This window comes from Corythoichthys intestinalis, chromosome 7 (genome assembly GCF_030265065.1).
Source record: "Corythoichthys intestinalis isolate RoL2023-P3 chromosome 7, ASM3026506v1, whole genome shotgun sequence".
Classification (NCBI taxonomy): Eukaryota; Metazoa; Chordata; class Actinopteri; order Syngnathiformes; family Syngnathidae; genus Corythoichthys; species Corythoichthys intestinalis.
The window spans coordinates 41,824,697-41,845,750 of record NC_080401.1 but is presented as its reverse complement, the minus strand read 5'-3'; the positions used below and the strand labels follow the sequence as shown (position 1 = coordinate 41,845,750).

The window sequence follows — 21,054 nt, the reverse complement described above, 5'->3', positions numbered from 1 at the left end:
AAACTAATGAGCATTGGTTTTGTCACCTGCTTGAAGTTGACATAAATCAATTCCCACGCATCAGCTGCCGATGATACGGACATGTTTTCCCCATAGATATCGCTTATAAAACGCTAGATTTCTAGAAATTAGCGGCCATCTTGGGAAAGACAAGTGGACAAGTACTGAATGATTTTCTCGGCTAAGATAACTCTTGTCTTGCTGAATTCTTGACTGATTTACCAAACTGGTTTATTAAGAACCGTAATGATATGGCTAAGATTCGGGCTCGATATTGTGAAGGGAACAAAATGTTACAACTTTTTTAAAATATACAGTAAATTTGCTGCTACATCATTGGCGTTAATGACCAATTAAGCCGTTTGAAAAACCGTTGAAAATTGAGCGATGTATCGCTAATTCAAAGTACACGTGGCATTGACTAATGTTACTGGCGTCGAATAGCTCCGACGCAAAATGGCCGACAAGTGACGATGTGTGCTCCAATTGGATTACGGCGCACATCGGGTAACTAGCCTTTATATATGATAGCTATGGTTCCTCAGCACTCTCCAAGTGGTCAAAGTGCACCTTTAGCCACTTGGGCATTTTCTTGAGTGGAAGATTCCTGCTTATCATGTGAATGGTTTTGTCTTCTCGGATGCTTTTGAATGAAAATGGCAACACTGCAACTGTACACTAAGGTTGGCTAAGGGCTTTTACTTTTCCATTTTTTTGTATGATATATAATGATGTTTAAGATATTGTTTAATGAAAAAAACTTTGAATGGGGTATTTCCAACAGTTCAGTAGTTCACATAAATTTGTTTTATTAATTTGAATGTGTCAAAACGTGGACTACTTAGCTCGAACTTGTTATCTGAAGACTCTTGGGGTTTTTAACATTAGGCCAAGTTGTTAGTTAATTGATTAAATTGGGGGGAAATACGTGTAAAAATGTGTCAGATTTGTGAAAAAAAAAAAAAAAAAATCCACAGATAATCCATTAGTAATCATTATTTTTAGGGCGAATGACAATTTTTGCTAATTACAAAAAACAATCTTCCAAATACATGGACATCAATTTATTGGTAATGTAGGCCACAATAATAACATTTCAAATAGTACAATGTAGCCTACATGACTCAAAATGTGATGTCCACTTGCTCTAAGTAGATGTCAGGTCTCAATTATAATTATACGCAGTGGCGCCTCCAGAAATTTTTCATAGGGGTGGCCAGATGGGGCCACTTAAAATCTTGGGGTGGCCAAAACTAAAAGCCATAATTTCAGGTTTTCATTATATTATTGCAGTAAAAAGGTCAGGGGAAAACTATCAGAAAGACTTAAGGACACGGCTACTGATATAATTTGGTGTATTGTGTAATATTTGATGTTACTAATAATTTAATGCGCATAGTCCGTAACTGTCCAGTCAACATTTTGAGTTCCACAACAATTCTGTTTTTTTTTGTTATATATATATTAGGCATAAGGTGTACATTTAACTAGGGCTGTCAAACGATTAAAATTTTTTAATCGAGTTAATCACAGCTTAAAAATTAATTAATCGTAATTCATTGCAATTTAAACCATCTCTAAAATATGCCATCTTTTTCTGTAAATTATTGTTGGAATGGAAAGATAAGACGGATATATACATTCAACATACTGTACATAAGTACTGTATTTGTTTATTATAACAATAAATCCATAAGATGGCATTAACATTATTAATGTTCTTTCTGTGAAAGGGATCCATGGATAGAAAGACTCGTAATTCTTAAAGGATAAATGTGAGTTTGTATATTGTGACTAAATATTGCCATCTAGTGTATTTGTTGAGCTTTCAGTAAATGATACTGTATCGACTTAACTGTTCTGCCCAAAAGCATGATGGGAAGTGGTGCAACCATGACTGTGTGTGGTGGCTCCAAATGCTATATCTTCTCTGCATTGGATACACTACAGGGTGTTAAGAAAAAGATCAACTCCTGTCATTCTTCCCCACGTTGCTTCCCACAATATTTATAGTATCTGTGGGAGAGGTGCCAAATAAAAGCACGGCCCCAATGAATGCTTTTATCTACTCCACTCACTTGACACTGCCTCTTATCTCTGTAGAGAAGTAAAATGGTGCCATTGTAGGCTGTTTGCGGCAATGCGTGAATGAGTCGTACTGCGAATGTGTTAATTGCGATAAATATTTTCACATGATTAATTTTTAAAATTAATTACCGCCCATTAACGCGATAAATTTGACAGCCCTACATTTAACAAATCAAAATAGATGCATTCATTTGGGATGAAATGCATAACTGATGCTACAACAGTCTAACGATATACTGGCAAACGGGGTGGCCAGTGGGGCGGCCAACCACATTATAGGGGTGGCCACCCACTGGTGGCGCCACTGGTCAAACGATTAGAATTTTTAATCGAGTTAATTACAGTTTAAAAATTAATTAATCGTAATTAATTGCAATTTAACCCATCTATAAAATATGCCATATTTTTCTGTAAATTATTGTTGGAATGGAAAGATAAGACACAAGACGGATATATACATTCAACATACGATACATAAGTACCAGAGGTTGCGCTAGACTTTTTCGTTGTCTGTCATTTTGACTCACAGGGTCATAAAAATCCGGTCATAATCTATTTTTACCCGTCACTTAAATTTTTAAAATGTTAATAATGACATAGTCAATAGTATTTAGTTTTCATTCATCTTTAATTAATATTCTGTCCGAGCAAGCTTAACAGAGAATCCACACCGCGCTATCACACATCAAGCAGCTGTGCGTTATTAGCGCCTAACTTGCCTTGAACACGGCTTTTTAGGAAGGGTCGGACTTGACAAGTCATAAAAAAATTTTTTAAAAAAGGGGTTTGAGGATAGGCCTGAGAATGATCGGTTTTCTCTCTGCTCCATATAAGCAATATTTCAACATTGCTTACACAGCCGAGAGTCGGGGCAAACTGTTCGTATGTGTGTGTGACATGCACGAACAGTGCGTGCATGCTATCGATCCATATACTTTGAATATAAACCTGTACAGGGATTATTTATGCCTGTTATTTGTGTCCTCTTTTTAATAAGCAAAATATGATATCCCTGGAATGACTGATGACAGCCAGCATGTGTGATTGTATGGTCATTTGTTTTGATGCTTCTGCGCATGCGGGTCGTCTTGCTCAGCGCATGTCGGACTGCGAATTAGTGTGCAGATATGACAAAAAAATCGGATTCGTGCATTAAGACCTGTAGTATGAACGTAGCCATAGGCTTGTTGCTGTTAAAAAGAGGACACAAATAACAGGCATATATAATCCCCGTTTAGGCTTATATTCAAAGTATATGGATCGATAGCATGCACGCACTGTTCGTGCATGTCACACACACATACGGGCAGTTTGCCCCGACTCTCTGCCGTGTAAGCAATGTTGAAATATTGCTTATATGGAGCAGAGAGAAAACAGATCATTCTCAGGCTTATCCTCAAACCTATTTTTATTTTTTTATGACTGTTGTCAAGTCCGACCCTTCCTAAAAAGCCGTGTTCAAGGCAAGCTAGGCGCTAATAACGCACTGCTGCATCGCTACCGTAGCTACCGTGCCGTCTCTCGCTATTTGCTGACGTAATTGCTGCATTAAATCCGATTTGCGGGACTGGACAGTACAGACCGCCGCGACAGTCTGGAAATATGTGGCCCAGATCGGATTTAGACCACATACGAAAGTGACCCAGATCGGATTTGAAATGGTCCCATTCTATGCGAATTTTTTCCGTCACCGTTTTAAAAAACCGGTCAACGACGGAAAATATTCGGTTAACGCGACCCCTGATAAGTACTGTATTTGTTTATTATAACAATAAATCAACACGATGGCATTAACATTATTAACATTCTGTTAAAGCGATCCATGGATAGAAAGACTTGTAGCTCTGAAAAGATAAATGTTAGTACAAGTTATAGAAATTTTATATTCAAACCCCTCTTAATGTTTTCGTTTTAATAAAATTTGTGAGATTTTCAATCAAAAAATAAACTAGTAGCCTGCCATTGTTGATGTCAATAATTACACAATGCTCAACAGAGGGCGACAAAACTCCAAAAAACACAAGTAACAAGTGGAGATTACACTGCTGTCATTTTAATCTGTTTGAGCGGTGCATGTGCGTTAATTGCGTCAAATATTTTAATGCGATTAATTTTAAAAAATTAATTACCGCCCGTTAACGCGATAATTTTTGACAGCCCTAAATTATATATATTTATGTATTGTTAATAATTATGTTCATATATGTTTTTAATGAATGAATAAAATGGTGACTGTGAGGGCTGGTAGCGATCATTTGCTGTTAGCCGCTCCCAGTCAAACTGGATTAGACGTCTAGTACCGTTAGTGGCAACCAATGAGTTAAATGAGTGTCATAGTGAGCGCCTTATAAAGGATTAATTGAAGATTTAAAATCCAAACATAATGACCTAGCGTTTTAGTTTTATTGTAGGCCTACTAAAAATGTAATTCTCGAAAGCAACTTTTTGTTCATTTTAAGTGTAATGTGTAAAATTGGTTTTCCAAGTTGACGTTGAAATATGTTCAGTCATGTTCTTATCGCAATTGTTCTCTTTTACAAAAATATGTTATTAGAAACACATAAAATATTGGCATTGATTTAAATATGTTTTATAAATAGGTCAAAATTTGATGAAGACGTAAAGGTCAAATTTTGGCAAGACAAAAGTTTTGCAGCCTAAAGTAGTGTGAAAATTGACCAAAAAATGTACTTCAAATACAAAAATATGTTACATAACATAGGCGAATTAAGTAGTGGTGCTGTGAGATCCAAATTTAATATTTTGTATGACTTCCATGGGCTTGAATGACTGCATCCATGCAGTTCGGCAAGGATTCATACAAGTCATTAGGGACATCACAGAAAGCAGTCTTGCATGCTCCCAGAGTTCATCAACATTCTTGGATTCCATGCTTCCTCTTTCATCCTACCCCAGACATGCTCAAGGATGTTCATGTCTGGTGACTGGGCTGGCCAGTCCTGGAGGAAAAACCGTGCGATCCATCAAAATGATGGACGCTGGAAAAGTGGCAAAATGTGGATTTTTCAGATGAATCTTCCATTGAATTACACCACAGTCGCCGCAAATATTGCAGGAGACCCACTGGAGCCCGCATGGATCCGAGATTCACTCAGAAAACAGTGAAGTTTGGTGGTGGCAAAATCATGGTCTGGGGTTACATCCAGTATGGGGGTGTGCGAGAGATCTGCTAGGTGGAAAGCAACATAAATAGTCTGAAATATCAACAAATCTTAGCTGCCTCTTACATTCCTAACCATAAAAAGGGACAAATTCTGCACCAGGATGGAGCACCATCCTTCAGCATACTTCAATCACTACCTCAAAGTTCCTCAAGGCAAAGAAGATCAAGATCCTCCAGGACTGGCCAGCCCAGTCACCAGACATGAACATCATTGAGCATGTCTGCGGTAGGATGAAAGAGGAAGCATGGAAGATGAAACCCAAAAATGTTGATGAACTCTGGGAGGCATGCAAGACTGCTTTCTTAGATGTTCCTAATGACTTAACCAAAAAATTGTTTGAATCCTTGCCGAAGCCCATGGAAGTCATACAAAATATTGAATTTGGATCTCACAGCACCACTACTTAATTCACTTATGTTATGTAACATATCTTTGTATTTGAAGTACATTTTTGTTCAATTTTCCCACTACTTTCTGTAGGCGACAAAACTTTTGTCTTGCCAAAATTGGACCTTAGGTCTTCATTAAATGATAAATCTTTTTCAGTGAAACAAATATATTTTTGTACATTCAACATCATTTGGGAGGGTCTTAGCTTTCATATGAGCCATTTCTGAAACCAATTGAATAATTAAAAGTCAGGTTATTAGCAATTGTTTCTACAAAATGGATAAGCGACAAGACTTTTGGCAGGGACTGTACAAGTCTTTCTATCTGTGGATCCCTTTAAATATATTGAGTCATTCATACATTTATAGACATACGCATATAATGGTTAATCCATGTAGGTCTTTAAAGCTGGATGACCAGTGTTAATTTTTAACACTTTTAAGAGCTTTTTTTTTGCTGATGGCTGACAAATGTGTCATCAAGGCAAGAACATGAAGAAATTTATGTGTAATCAAAATTCTTTTACCAGGGGGCTAGCGTCTGGATTCCTCACGCAGATACAGTGTGGGTGTCTGCCCAGCTCCTCCAAAATTACAAGCCCGATGACGATTATGTGCTGCTGCAGCTTTCCGGAGGGGAGGTGAGATGACATGTACCCGCTTTTAAATGACTAACATCATGAAAATTAAGCAAAATGTCCTCACGCCGGCAGGAGGTCCGTTACCCGTTGGTGGCGCCGTCTGACCTCCCCCCACTGGCCAACCCTGACATCTCTGAGGGCGAGAGCGACCTGACGGCACTCAGCTTCCTCCACGAGCCCGCCATCTTGCACAACCTCCGCGTTCGTTTCCTGGACTACAGCAGCATCTACACTTACTGCGGTGAGAAAAACGATGCCGTATGGACAAAAGTGATGGGACATGCCTGTTATTATCACTAGGTATTGTGCTGGTGGCACTCAATCCTTACGATGAGCTCCCCATCTATGGCGAGGAGGTGATCGATGCCTACAGCGGTCAAGATGTGGCCGATATGGAGCCTCACATCTTTTCCGTGGCCGAAAATGCTTACCGCACCATGATCAGGTCGGCCTCGAGTCTGTGTCCTTTTCTCTTTCTGTCCGTGTTCAAATCTGTGTTATTTGTCCATATTCTGGCTTTTTTTAGTTTGAGTTTTTTTCTGTGTTTTATCAAAGAAAAAGCATTGGAAAAATTACACTAGGGAGCTAATATTTCCCCAGGATGGTAAAGACATGTAAAGATCAAAATGGCACCATGCTGCAATTTCTAACTTATTGCAAACAGGTTGGGGAGATTCGCACTAAATTCTTGTAATAATGCCATGTTCTGGTTAATTGACTCCCATTATAAATCATAATTTTTGATATGCTGTAAACCTGATGTGTTATAATGCATTTTCCGCGATGCAATCACTTCTTTGGCGAGTCAAAAACATGGAAATAGAGGAATTTGTCTGTTGAGAGTCTTAACACCCAGAAGTCACTAGTGGGTGCTATAGGCCAATACATGAATTTGCTTGCGAAGAAATTCTGTTGTTATGACTCATGGACTTATTTGGGCCTCTATGTCATATGGAATATTCAAATTAGACCTTTATTATATATATGTTTTATATATATATATAAGGGCTGTCAAACGATTATTTTTTTTAAATCGAGTTAATTACAGCTTAAAAATTAATTAATAATAATTGCAATTCAAACCATCTATAAAATACGCCATATTTTTCTGTAAATTATTGTTGGAATGGAAAGATAAGACCCAGGACGGATATATACATTCAGCATACGGTACATAAGTACTGTATTTGTTTATTATAACAATAAATCAACAAGATTGCATTAACATTATTAACATTCTGTTAAAGCGATCCATGGATAGAAAGCTTAATAGATAAATATTAGTACAAGTTATAGAAATTTTATATTAAAACCCCTCTTAATGTTTTCATTTTAATAAAATTTGTAAAATTTTCATTCCAAAAATAAACTAGTAGCTCGGCATTGTTGATGTCAATAATTACACAATGCTCATGGTGCTGAAACCCATAAAATCAGTTGCACCCAAGCGCCAGCAGATGGCGACAAAACACCCAAAAACACAAGTAACAAGTAGACATCTGTTTGAGAGGGGCATGTGCGTTAAATGCGTCAAATATTTTAACGAGATTAATAAAAAAAAATAATTACCGCCCGTTAACACGATAATTTTGACAGCCCTAATATATATACAGCATAGTTAGTTTTGCTATTAGACTAATACTGCTATTATTGTCCATAGGGGGCATTAAAAAAAAAAAAAATATATATATATATATATATATATATATATATATGTGTAAATAGGTCTGATGCCACTGAACATTTTAGAGTGGTTGAAAGGGAAAAAATATTCAGAAATGACTTGGTAATCACACTTCAAAGGAAAAGCCATACTTTGGACAAAATCACAAGAATTTAGTCAAAACAAAATAACGCCCGCAGGTTAAGTCACATGCTTGTTTTCACAGGGAGGACAAAAACCAGTCGATCATCGTCAGCGGCGAGTCCGGCTCTGGCAAGACTGTCTCTGCTAAATTTACCATGAGGTATTTTGCTGTGGTGGGCGGTGCCGCTCAGCAGACCAGCGTGGAGGACAAAGTGCTGGCTTCTAATCCTATAATGGAGGTAATGCACCGGAACAATTAGTACGTACCAGTGTTGCTTTTGACAGCAGTTTTAATTTTTGTATTAATTTTTTGGACGAAAATACTTATTAGTCTTAGTCATATTTTAGTCATTTCGAAATGTCTAGTTGAAGTCGATGAAATCGCACACAAATTTCGTCTAGTTTTAGTCGACAGTTACTCAAAAGTTTTTGTCTGTAAAATTCAAAAGTTTTAGTCCAAAAATAAAGAAAGGTTTTCAACAATTTCGAATGAACGTAGACAGACAAGAATATTGTACTGTCTACAAGGACAACGCCAACTCGACGATGATAATCACTGTTGTAATTGATTACTTGAAAAAGTCATTTAATTACTGATTATGCCTCAAAAAAGTAAACTACAGTGGTACCTCTACATACGATCACTTCGACACACGATCTTTTCGACATCCGACGTAAAATTTGAGCCGCCATTTGTTTCTACATCCGACGAGTTGCTTGAAATACGACGACATGACAGCACTGCAAACAAGCGCACGGTGGATTTTCTTGTGTGAGAAATCAACACAGTTTTCAAAAAAAGTTGATACAGTTGGAGAAACAAGGAAAAAAGGGATGCTTACCTTTGAAATGAAGATGCAAGTTATAGAAAAATATGAGCTTGGGGTGCGCGTCCCTGAACTGGCTCAACAATACAGCTCCATGGTCCTCTTCCGACCACCGTTCGCCACTATTTATAAGTTAAGGTGACAATTATTATTGTGGTAACATTGCCAAGGAAATCGCCAGCTTCGTCACGTTTTTATCATTTATTTAAGAACTTATCCAACACAAAACGCCCATTGTCTTAAGCAGTTGACCGGTCTCAAGAAAACGAAAGTATTATCTCTACCGCACCGACCTATCTCACTGAGACGTCACCTTCGCGGTGCGTTCAGGGACAGTAAAAAGTGTCCGCCATATTAGAATCCGATTCGTTACATTATTTACAGGAATAATTATTAATTCTTCTTATTATTATTATATTATTCTGAATTATTTATTTATAACTTATTTGTTTTTCTATGTTTAATTGCCATTTGTAACAGTGCCAGCAGTATTTATTAAGAATTTAGTGTATGTTTTTAGGCTTTGGAACGAATTAATGGAATTACAATGTATTCCTATGGGAAAATCCTGCTCGACATACGACCATTTCGACTTACAAACAAGGTCCTGGATCGAATTAAATTCGTATGTAGAGGTACCACTGTAGTTACTTTACTGATTACTTTATTATCAAAGTAACTGAGTCACTTTAAAATAAATTTCGGTTACTTTTTACAAATTTTTCTCCCTTTTCTGCCTCGACTAAGCACTTTACACTCAATCGAATTTACAACACATCCCTAAGATGTTAAACGAACAAGTCACCTCGCGGCATAAATGTGCAACACGAATGATATAAACAACACTTGCCAACTTGGAGCAATGACTACTTGCCGCTGCAACGGCGAAGATACGAAACGGTCGCGCAAGTAGCAGCTTCAACCTATCGCTGGAACCCTCCAAAATGAAGGAAAAATACGTTCATTAATGGCGCACACAGATCAACATTCCCTTGCACATCTCAACAGGTTGCTGCACTCAGCTCGAATGTGCACCCGCGTTCGTCCCACCTTTCTCAGTCCTAAAATACTTAGCGTGTGTGACTCGAGACCAAAACGGGAACTAACTATGAGCAGTTACCATGGAAACAAACCTTTGGGAACCTTTCTAACATTTTCTATTCAAAATGCTCTTCGTACATGATTACAATATTCTTCATTTAACATAAATTATGAGACAATAACAAAATAGTAACGCACAGACACTAAGGAAACTAACTTTAATCAGATTACTGATTTGGAAAAATGAACGTGTTAGATTGCTTATTACTGAAAGAAAGTAATCAGATTACAGTAACGTGTTACTTAGTAACGAGTTACTGACAACACTGACGATAATACACACTTAGCAGGAAAAGCAGTACGTCATTTTCAAATAAACCCACCTGGAAGCCACGAACTGTATGTATATAAAAATAATAGAGCGTTTTGTTTGTTACTGTTCTTGGAGTCTAGCCAGAAGTTGCGAGCAAACAGTATTTCCCAGTACCGTAATTTTCGGACTATAAGCCGCTACTTTTTTCATTACTTTGAATCCTGCGGCTTATAGTCCAGTGCGGCTTATTTGTTGGTTTATTTGGGTTAATAGCTAACACTTTATTTGACAGCGACACCATAAGACCGTCATTATTGTGACACGACACTATCATGGGCCTTACTGAATGCTTATGATAGATGTCATTAAGTGTCATCTGGCAAATTATGTCACTAGCGCCGTTTATGTCCAGCTCAGATATTTTACATAAAGGACTTTTGTTATAAGCATTCGTTCATGCTCATGACAGTGTCATGTCACAATTATGATTGTCTAATTATGATTGCACCAAATACCATAACTAGTAATCAATGAAACAACTGGAACAGTAACTGAACTTGAATAATTAGCACAGAACATGAATTTTGATTGTTATGTACATCTGTAGCGCTGCAATGCATGCTAGGAGGCATGTTGGACAACATCAGTGTTGACAGCAGGTGGCAGCAGAGGTTGACTGTCTCCCCCAAGGCTCCCCCAAGGGAGCAATGATTACCAAATTAAGCTTCTTGAAGCAATGTAGCTTTGAATTCAATTGGTTCAAAGCTTCATGGTGTTTGGTCATTTGGTCTTATGACAGTCTTATAATGCCACTGTCAAATAAAGTGTTACCGGTTAATATCTTTTGGTGTAAATATCCCATAATTCAGTGAGGACAGCTGCAGCTTATAGTCCAGTGCGGCTTATCTATGAACAAATGTTGTTTTCGTGTCAAATTTGGTGGGTGGCGGCTTATAGTCAGGTGCGCCTTATAGTGCGAAAATTATGGTAATTGCTCATTTACCAAACAGCTAAAGTGGACTATTGGCTAAATGTCATTCGCCAACTGGCTCTCCTTTAGGTTTACTGACCAGAAAAGCCAAGTGGCTCTGCTTTAGACTGGCCAGTGTTTAAAAAGGACGCTTGTCATTCTGAAGCTTATGATAACGCGAATGCTATGCTAACGCTAGGAGTTACATTTAATATCTGATGATCACTCAGGACAGACCTTTAAAGGCTAAAGCAGTGTTGCAGATTCTCTCTTGCCAAGGTAAGAAAACAAATCTTACCGTGTTTCCAAACAAGCAAGATGGAGCGCAGCCTAGCTTGAGACACCAATCCTAAACTCCAGTGAGGTCAATGAGGGAAAGGCACAGCACATCTCACACGAGTGAGATAACCTAAACCCTGCACCCTGTACAATATGAAAATGTCACGCATTGTGAACATATGACAGTCAGACGAAAAGTGCCATTCGTCTGGTTATGTTCTAGACTCGCAAGCCACATTTTTAGCTCGTCACTGTAATGTCATCGTCATGAAAAAAAAAAATGTTCGTCAATGAAATATTTTCATTATCGTCATTGTTGACGAAAACAACACTGGGACATACTAAAAAATGTAATTTCTAGAGAAATTGTGTGGGGAAGCTTTGCTTTGTTAGTAAACTTCCACGGGTTACTTCCTGTAAAATTTGGGGCATTTCCAGGTCACTTCCTATTTATTTTTGGGCTAATCTGGGGTGATTTATGTCGTTTTGGGGCAAGTCACTTCCTGTTGATTTTTGGTCACTTCCTTTTGATTAAGAGGCATTTTTGGTTCATTTACGTCTCAATAACTATTAGAGTGGTACGTCGACATTTGAATTTAATTCATTCCAGGACCTGATTTGTATGTCGAGAGGGATTTTCCCATGAGAATACATTATAATTTGGCTGATTCGTTCCATAGCCCAAAAGCCTATGCGAAATCCTTAAAGGGAGTTAAAATAATTAGGGCCCGAGCACCAACAGGCGCGTAGGCCGTATTGGAATGCAAAGGATTATTAAATAGGGGTGTCAAACGATTAAAATTTTTAATCGAGTTAATTACAGTTTTAAAATTAATAAATCGTAATTAATCGCAATTAATTGCAATTCAAACCATCTATAAAATATGCCCTTTTTCTGTAAATTATTGTTGGAATGGAAAGATAAGACACAAGATGGATATATACTTTCAACATACGGTACATAAGTACTGTATTTCTTTATTTTAACAATAAATCAACAAGATGGCATTACCATTATTAACATTCTGTTAAAGCGATCCATAGATAGAAGGACTTGTAGTTCTTAAAAGATCAATTTTAGTACAAGTTATAGAAATTTTATATTAAAACCCCTCTTCATGTTTTCATTTTAATAAAATTTGTAAAATTTTCAATCAAAAAATAAACTAGTAGCCCGCCATTGTTGATGTCAATAATTACTTACACAATGCTCATAATAAAATCTGTCGCACCCAAGCGCCAGCAGAGGGCGGCAAAACTCCGAAAAACACAACAAGTACACCTGTACACACTGTGCTGTCATTTTAATCTGTTTGAGCGGGGCATTTGTGCGTTAATTGCGTCAAATATTTTAACGGGATTAATTAAAAAATTAATTACCGCTCGTCAACGCGATAATTTTGACAGCACTAGTTTATTATAACAATAAATCAACAAGATAGCATTAACATTATTAACATTCTCTTAATGCGATCCATGGATAGGAAGACTTGTAGTTCTTAAAAGATAAATGTTAGTACAAGTTATAGAAATTTTATTTCAAAACCCCTCTTAATGTTTTCGTTTTATTAAAATTTGTAAAAATTTTCAATCGAAAAATAAACTAATAGCTCGCCATTGTTGATGTAAATAATTACACCAAAAAATATATAAAGTCAGTTGGACCCAAGCGCCAGCAGAGGGCGCCAAACACCAAAAAATAAGTAACAAGCGGACATTATACTCTGCTGTTATTTTAATCTGTTTGCGCGGGGCATGTGCGTTAATTGCGTCAAATATTTTAACGTGATTGATTTAAAAAATTAATTACCGCCCTTTAACGTGATATTTTTGACAGCCCTAATTATTATTATTACTTTTTCGTGGCAAATGAAAACGGCCAATTCGGAGCTCTGAACATGCTAAAAAACTCACAAAAAAGTTTCACATACATGCGGCTTTGCGTAAATTTCGATAATTTTGCAACGTTGCGAAAAAAAATGTCACAAATTGGCTCTGTTGCGCCCCCTTGAAATTTGCAAAAAGGCCTCTCCATTCAGGTTTTTTCAGCGTAGAGCGATGAAATTTTGGGAGTCGGTACCTTGTGCAAAAAGTGCTCCAAAAAGTCTCTTGCACCTTTGTTCCAAAACCAATAGGAAATCGAGTATTTTGGATTGAATGTTAAAAAACATTCAATTTTAGTCAATAAACAGCGTGCAGGTTTGAGACCATTGCGCCTAGGCAGTTAGTTGGATCCTCCTCAAAATTGGTGAGACTGTTCATGAGACATATGAGATGTTAAGTTATCAAAATGGTGAGTTTTCATGCACGAGCCTAACCTGGGCGGGATACCAAAAGTCGAGCGTTTTTTTTTTTAGGTTTAGGGTTGGGGCTTCTTCATAGCAAATAAAAAATGGCCAATTTGAAGGCCTGAACATGCTCGAAAACTCACCAAAATTTGCACGTACATATGGAGAGCAATGAAATTTGGGCCTGTTCAGTCTTGCTTGCAGGGCCAGTTTAATATTGAAACCCCTCTTGATGTTTTCATTTTCATACAATTTGTAAAATTAGTTTAACTAGTAGGTCGCCATTAATGTTGACGTTGCAGGGTGACGTCACATGGTTACGCTGCCGGGCCTCCAGAGTATGACTCTAGCGACATAAACATGTCATCTGTTCAAACCTTTCAATTTGAACCCGAGAAGAACATTAATGAGCATGACAGCACTGTCAATATTTCACAAAATGTGCAGCAAAAGCAAAATAAACAGGAAAGACAGGACGAGATGAGACGAGAGTAGGGGGAAAAAAACGATGTTCTGCCAAAATGTGCTACACCGGCGAAATTATTAACTAGACGTATTTCGAGAATGTCCTCATACGAGTCAAATTTACGTTGTGTGTCGAAAGAATCGTATGTCGATGTGTTCATATGTCGATGTACCACTGTATTTTGGGTCATTTCATGTGTCACTTCTTGTTCCTTTCGGGTCACTTCCTATTCAGTTTTGGTTACTGCCTGTTGATTAATGGGCATTTCTGGGTCACTTCCTATTGATTTTGGATAATTCATGTGTCACTTCAAATTGATTCATTGTGTCACTTATAGATCATTTTGGGGCATTTCCGTATCACTTCCTGTTGATTTCGCATCACTTCCTGTAGGTTTATGTTAATGAAACACATATGGCACCTAGGCCATCGGGAATGCCAAAACTATAAGGAATGACAACAGTAGTCGCTTTGGGAAGTACATCGAGATCGGTTTTGGAAGGAAAGGAGACATCATCGGGGCCAACATGAGCACCTACCTGCTGGAGAAGTCCAGGGTGGTCTTTCAGGTACGTCAGTATCTTCTAGCATATCAAATCAGAGGATATCAAATGCTTTTGTTTACATTAGGCGGCAGCAGAGAGGAATTACCACATCTTCTACCAGCTCTGCGCCTCCAGACAACTGCCGGAAATGAGATCACTTAAACTGGGTGAGACAAGAGCTGCCTGGTGAAGACAAAAAGTGCAGGTTTAGTCCGTAAGATGTCAAATGTCCATGATTATTACCTCCGCCAGTAGGTGAAACCTACTGAAAGCGGAAGTCATATAGTCTGTTCTGTATGTCTGTTTGAATGTTTGTGTTCAAGATAACTCAAGAATGAATAAAGGGATTCTTATCGAACTTGACGGATATGTTTGTAATCTAATACACGTAATATTTCATCCAGCTACTCCTGAACATTTCCGCTACACAAACCAGGGAGGAGATGCAAACATAGGTACTGATGATGTGATGGAGATGGAGCGCACTCGCAATGCTTTCACCATCCTGGGTAAGATGGAGGATATTGACACACATATACTAGTCCTTCTCAAAAAATTAGCATATTGTGATAAAGTTCATTATTTTCTGTAATGTACTGATAAACATTAGACTTTCATATATTTTAGATTCATTACACACAACTGAAGTAGTTCAAGCCTTTCATTGTTTTAATATTGATGATTTTGGCAAATAAGTCCAGAAAAAAACAAAAATCCCTATCTCAAAAAATTTGCATATTTCATCCGACCAATACAAAAAAAGTGTTTTTCAATACAAAAAAAGTCAATCTTCAATTAATTATATCAGCTATGCACTCAATACTTGGTCGGGAATCCTTTTGCAGAAATGACTGCTTTAATGCGGCGTGGCATGGAGGCAATCAGCCTGTGGCACTGCTGAGGTGTTATGGAGACCCAGGATGCTTTGATAGCGGCCTTAAGCTCATCCACAATGTTGGGTCTGGTGTCTCTCATCTTCCTCTTCACGATATCCCACAGATTCTCAATGGGGTTCAGGTCAGGAGAGTTGGCAGCCCAATTGAGCACAGTAATGCCATGGTCAGAAAACCATTTACCAGTGGTTTTGGCACTGTGAGCAGGTGCCAGGTCGTGCTGAAAAATGAAATCTTCATCTCAATAAAGCTTTTCAGCAGATGGAAGCATGAAGTGCTCCAAAATCTCCTGATAGCTAGCTGCATTGACCCTTCCCTTGATAAAACACAGTAGACCAACACCAGCAGCTGACACGGCACCCCAGACCATCACTGACTGTGGGTACTTGACACTGGACTTCAGGCATTTTGGCATTTCTTTCTCCCCAGTCTTCCTCCAAACTCTGGCACCTTGATTTCCGAATGACATGCAAAATTTGCTTTCATCTGAAAAAAGTGCTTTGGACCACTGAGCAACAGTCCAGTGCTGCTTCTCTGTAGCCCAGGTCAGGCGCTTCTGCCGCTGTTTCAGGTTCAAAAGTGGCTTGACCTGGGGAAAGCGGCACCTGTAGCCCATTTCCAGGTTTCTGCAGGTCCCCCAAGGTCTGGAATCGGCCGTACTCCAAAATCTTTCCTCTTCTGGTTATGCACCATTTCCTGCCACACGTTTTCCTTCCCACAGACTTCCCACTGAGGTGCCTGGATACAGCACTCTGGGAACAGCCTATTCGCTCAGAAATTTCTTTCTGTGTCTTAGCCTCTTTCTTGAGGGTGTCAATGATGGCCTTCTGGACAGCAGTCAGGTTGGCAGTCTTGCCCATGATTGCAGTTTTGTGTAATGAACCAGGCTGGGAGTTTTTAAAAGCCTCAGGAATCTTTCGCAGGGGTTTTGAGTTAATTCTTTGATTTAGATGATTAGGTTAGTAGCTTCTTCAGAGTACCTTCTCATGATGTGCAAATTTTTTGAGATGGGGATTTTTGGTTTTTCTGGACTTTTTTTGCCAAAATTATCAATATTAAAACAATAAAAGGCTTGAAATACTTCAAGTTGTGTGTAATGAATCTAAAATATATGAAAGTCTAATGTTTATCAGTACATTACAGAAAATAATGAACTTTATCACAATATGCACATCTTTTTTGAGAAGGACTAGTATATGGCGGAAAACACAGACAAGACTGAAAAAGCAGTTTCTGCTCTTGCACTCCTCTTGCAGAGAAACTGTTGAATTTTAAGCCAAAACAACTGTTGTGTTTGATAGAACAATATGTCTATATGCTGCCATAGCAGATTCATGGCTCATTAAGCCCCCGAACTATTTTTAATTTGCCCGTTTTACCCTGGAAACCCCCGTTTACAGACGTCGCGCAACCGTTTTTGTTTCAACCTAGCCATAAAAAGAAGGTAAGTAATTATATTTATTATTCAAAATGACTGTAATTTTTAGCTTAGAATCATTAATTGATGTCTAATTTTTAGTTTAGAAAAAGAAAACGACTTAAAAAAATTATTCACTCGCATATTTTAAACAAATTACGTCACAATGAAAAATTTGGCGTCTGTAAAAAAGTCACGGATATCTACCTCATAACTATCGCTTTTTTTTGTTGTTGTTGTTGTTACTGTCGCATTTTCCCTGATATATTAGATGATAAATAATCGATCCAAACAAAGAAAATTTGAAAAATAACATTTAAAAGGGTAACTATATGAAAAAGAAAATCTCAACCACTCCTTGTTGTCTGCGATTTCTGTATCGCGACCCTTGTTATATCACCATGTTTCACCCATAAAATCCCCCCAAAATCTGGCTGTGGCCATTCACAGCTGTGTCTTGACACTCAGTGATACATGCTACATGGAGTTTTTGAATGGAAAAGGGGTAAGTTCGCGATAATATGTCGTTAAAATCGTGGCGTCTTTAATTCTGCTCTCGCATGCTCTCGCCTCCAGTTAGGGTTTTGCTGTTTAAAAAATGTTTTTTTCAAAAATGCCCTGCAGTTCAAAATTTTTCTTCCCCCAGAAAATTGAGATTTTAAGCTTTCCAATGATGTATCACACATGCATATCGGACAATTTTGAAATCTGGCCAAATTGGGGGTCTCAGAGCGGAACTTCAAGTCACCTGAGTGTTTTCCGCCATACACACACACACACAAACCAAAAAAAGGTTACATTTAGTCTAATATTTTTAGGGCACAAGCGAGAGCCCAATTGTTTCTTTAGACGGAGGTGGAATTTACTTAACGGATATAGCCATCATTGGAATTGACCGATATTACCATCATTGAATTTATGGATTTGATTCCTATTGCCGTGAAGGCGATTGATAGATTTAACAGATACAGTTATCTTTTCCGACATTGGACTTAACGAATAGTCATTTATTTGATGGATATTTTTTAGTTCCTTCCAGCTTTTGTTTTCTCTTGACCTTCCAGGCATGCTTCCCAATCAGCAGATGGAGCTCTTCAGAATCCTAGCAGCTGTTCTCCACTTGGGAAATGTGATGATTCAAGGCAGCGGACGAAGTTCTGACCGCAGTTACATTGATGTGAGTTGAAAACACGTCCTGTATGTTCCTGTCTTTGTTGTTTATTGTGGTGTCTAAAATGGGTAGATCAAATATATCAAAATATTAATCACTGCCGATTAATTTCGATACTACACTTGAAGACGATTATTGCGATGTTTGTATATCACTTTAGTACATTTATATTAATTCATTCCTGAAACCTCATCCAGCACTCAAGTAAAAATGTTTTTGATTAGTTGAATTTTTCTTTTATCCCAGACAATTGTTTTAGATTTTTTAAATTACCTGAAATGTTTCGGCAACAACTTCCGCCTTCATCAGAGTTTCACTGGTGTTGGTGTGACGCGTCTTTATCAGCTGATGGATGGACCACACAGACAACGGAGACATCAAAATACGAGTACACAGGAAACCCACACGCCGACCCATACCTCCTATGGACATCTGAACCCCCCACTATCCACAAACTCAGTAGTCAGAACATTAGATGAACGTACAACAATAATCACGGCCCCGGATGACGGACCACAGGAGGAAAACCACATACAACATGCACTAAAAAGGTGTCAGTATCCACAGTGGGCACAAGCAAAAGGTGCAGGACAGGTTAAAAACACAAAAAAAAACAACACAACTAGGGCTGCAGCTATCGAATATTTTAGGAATCGATTAATCGATGGACTAGTTAGTTCGAATAATCGAGTAATCGGATAAGGAACACGAAAATTTAAATATCTGAGCTGAGCCTCAAATGGTATCATTTAAAAAAACAAACAAACAAAAAAAAGAGGATCTATGTACAACAAAAGAACAGTTAACTAACTTGCATAGAAAAAGTCCGCTAGCTTAAATGCTATAAAATGCTAGTTTTTTTTTTTTTTTTTTACAATGCTCTTAACAAATGGTTCAGACACATATTCCCACAACAAATGGCTAAATATACCTATAAACTAAATTATGAATGCATTAAAAAACATTAGCTCGAACAAAAACTTAGCTTACGTTGGTCTTAACAGGGAGTAGTTGGATTCAGCGATGTGAAAAGAAGCAGACAAGAGGGCAGTGTATCCACCCTAATCAATAAAACTAAATGCAAACACTTTTGAAATAAACCTTACAACGCAACTTTAATGAAATGAATACTTGAAGCAACAAAATTTAATTTGAATATTTTTTTTTCTAATCGAATACTTGAGTTAATCAATTAGTCGTTGCAGCACTAAACACAACACAGAGATATGGTGACGTTGCTGTATGTGAGAGGAGTTATGGAACATATCCAAAGAGTCATGAAAAAAACACAACATAAACACACCGACCAAACTACACACAACACTCCACAAGATATTGGTCCATCTAAAGGACAAATTCCACCCAGAAAACAAATGCAACTCTATATATGAAATTCCGTGCAAATCATACATCGGGGAGAAGGAAAAGCTTTATTGCAAGAAAAACAACACAAGACAGAGTATGAGAAGGAGACAGCAATAAGACAAGCAAGGGCAATAAAAGAACATGCACAACAGGAACACCACAAGTCAGCCATCACTGACCACTGGAAAAGGAAAAAACAAAGTATGGACTGGGAAAAGGCCAGAGTCATCCGCACCGAAGAACACAAACATCGGCGCTGGATCAGGGAGGCCATTGAAATCCGCAAGCAGGTTCCGAGGACCATCAACAGGAACGAGGGGGCTTACATGGTCTCTACTACCTGGGAGAGTGAATGGTCAGCAGAGGGCGTGACTCAACTGTTAAATCTGACAGGTGAATCACTGGATGCCTTGACAGTGTGCAAGGAGTCATGAAATATAGAGACTATCAAAATGTTTTGGGCCTGTCATGGGTGTTCCAACAGGACATTGACCCAAAACATACCTCAAATATCACCAAGAAATGGTTGGAGACCAGTGCCCAATGCCATAAAAAAGAATGAGGCCTACAAAATAAAGAACACAGCGCCTATAGTCAAACAAGGTCGAGGTCCAATAATGTTTTGGGGTTGTTTTTCTACCTCTGGCACTGGGTGCCTTGACAGTGTGCAGGGAGTCATGAAATATGGAGACTATGAAAATGTTTTGGGCTGGAATGTAGTAGGGCTGCAGCAATCGAATATTTTAGTAATTGAGTAATCGACTGAAAATTCTATCGATTAATCGAGTAATCGGATAAAACATATTTTTAGGTGAAGAGCAATTATGAATATACATGAGAAAACAAGACATTTCATCTAATATTGAACCATTTTCAGTCAATCAATGTTTTATTTTCGATGTACATTGTTGAAAACAGCCAACAATTGCATCTCAGATGTAACTAGAATAAAAAAAAAGACTAATTCACTGCTTTCACTCAAAAAACTTGTAGATCTTATTTAAAAAAAAAAAAAAAAATATATATATATATATATATATATATATATATATTCCTTACCTAAAAATCCCATTACGCTTGATAACACACATCACTTAAGAGTTAGGATTTTTTCCCACGTGCTTCAATTGAATTTCTATTTGTGTCAAGCCATTTTTACGTTCTAGTTAAGTTTTACGTTACTCTAAACTGTAAATCCTGATAGGATTTTGAGTTTTTGCAGTGTTCAAAATAAATGTATGATGCAGGCTGTATTGGAGCACATTAGGGACCAGTGTTACTCGGTGTTTTATCCAGCAATGACTACTAAGCTAAAATTGATAGTTAGCATTATTTTTTATTTTACACCCTCATCACTCCACAAAGCTAT

At 37.9% G+C, this 21,054-nt stretch overlaps 1 protein-coding gene across 2 annotated transcripts in view; it reads left to right on the top strand.

Annotated features, from left to right (window-relative positions):
• Positions 1-492: 492 nt before the first annotated feature.
• The window catches only part of si:dkey-110c1.10 (unconventional myosin-Vb), a 53,758-nt gene continuing 33,196 nt past the window's right edge, over positions 493-21,054 (top strand). Inside the window, exons 1-9 of one of the 2 annotated variants that reach the window (XM_057840295.1) lie at positions 493-683; positions 6,193-6,303; positions 6,376-6,544; positions 6,604-6,748; positions 8,193-8,349; positions 14,720-14,863; positions 14,925-15,006; positions 15,244-15,348; positions 18,214-18,326. In XM_057840295.1, coding sequence (XP_057696278.1) covers positions 651-683; positions 6,193-6,303; positions 6,376-6,544; positions 6,604-6,748; positions 8,193-8,349; positions 14,720-14,863; positions 14,925-15,006; positions 15,244-15,348; positions 18,214-18,326 — 1,059 coding nt within the window. In that variant the 5' untranslated portion in view covers positions 493-650. Of the gene's footprint in view, positions 684-6,192; positions 6,304-6,375; positions 6,545-6,603; positions 6,749-8,192; positions 8,350-14,687; positions 14,864-14,924; positions 15,007-15,243; positions 15,349-18,213; positions 18,327-21,054 lie in introns of those variants that run through there. The other variant, XM_057840297.1, reaches the window with a different exon arrangement.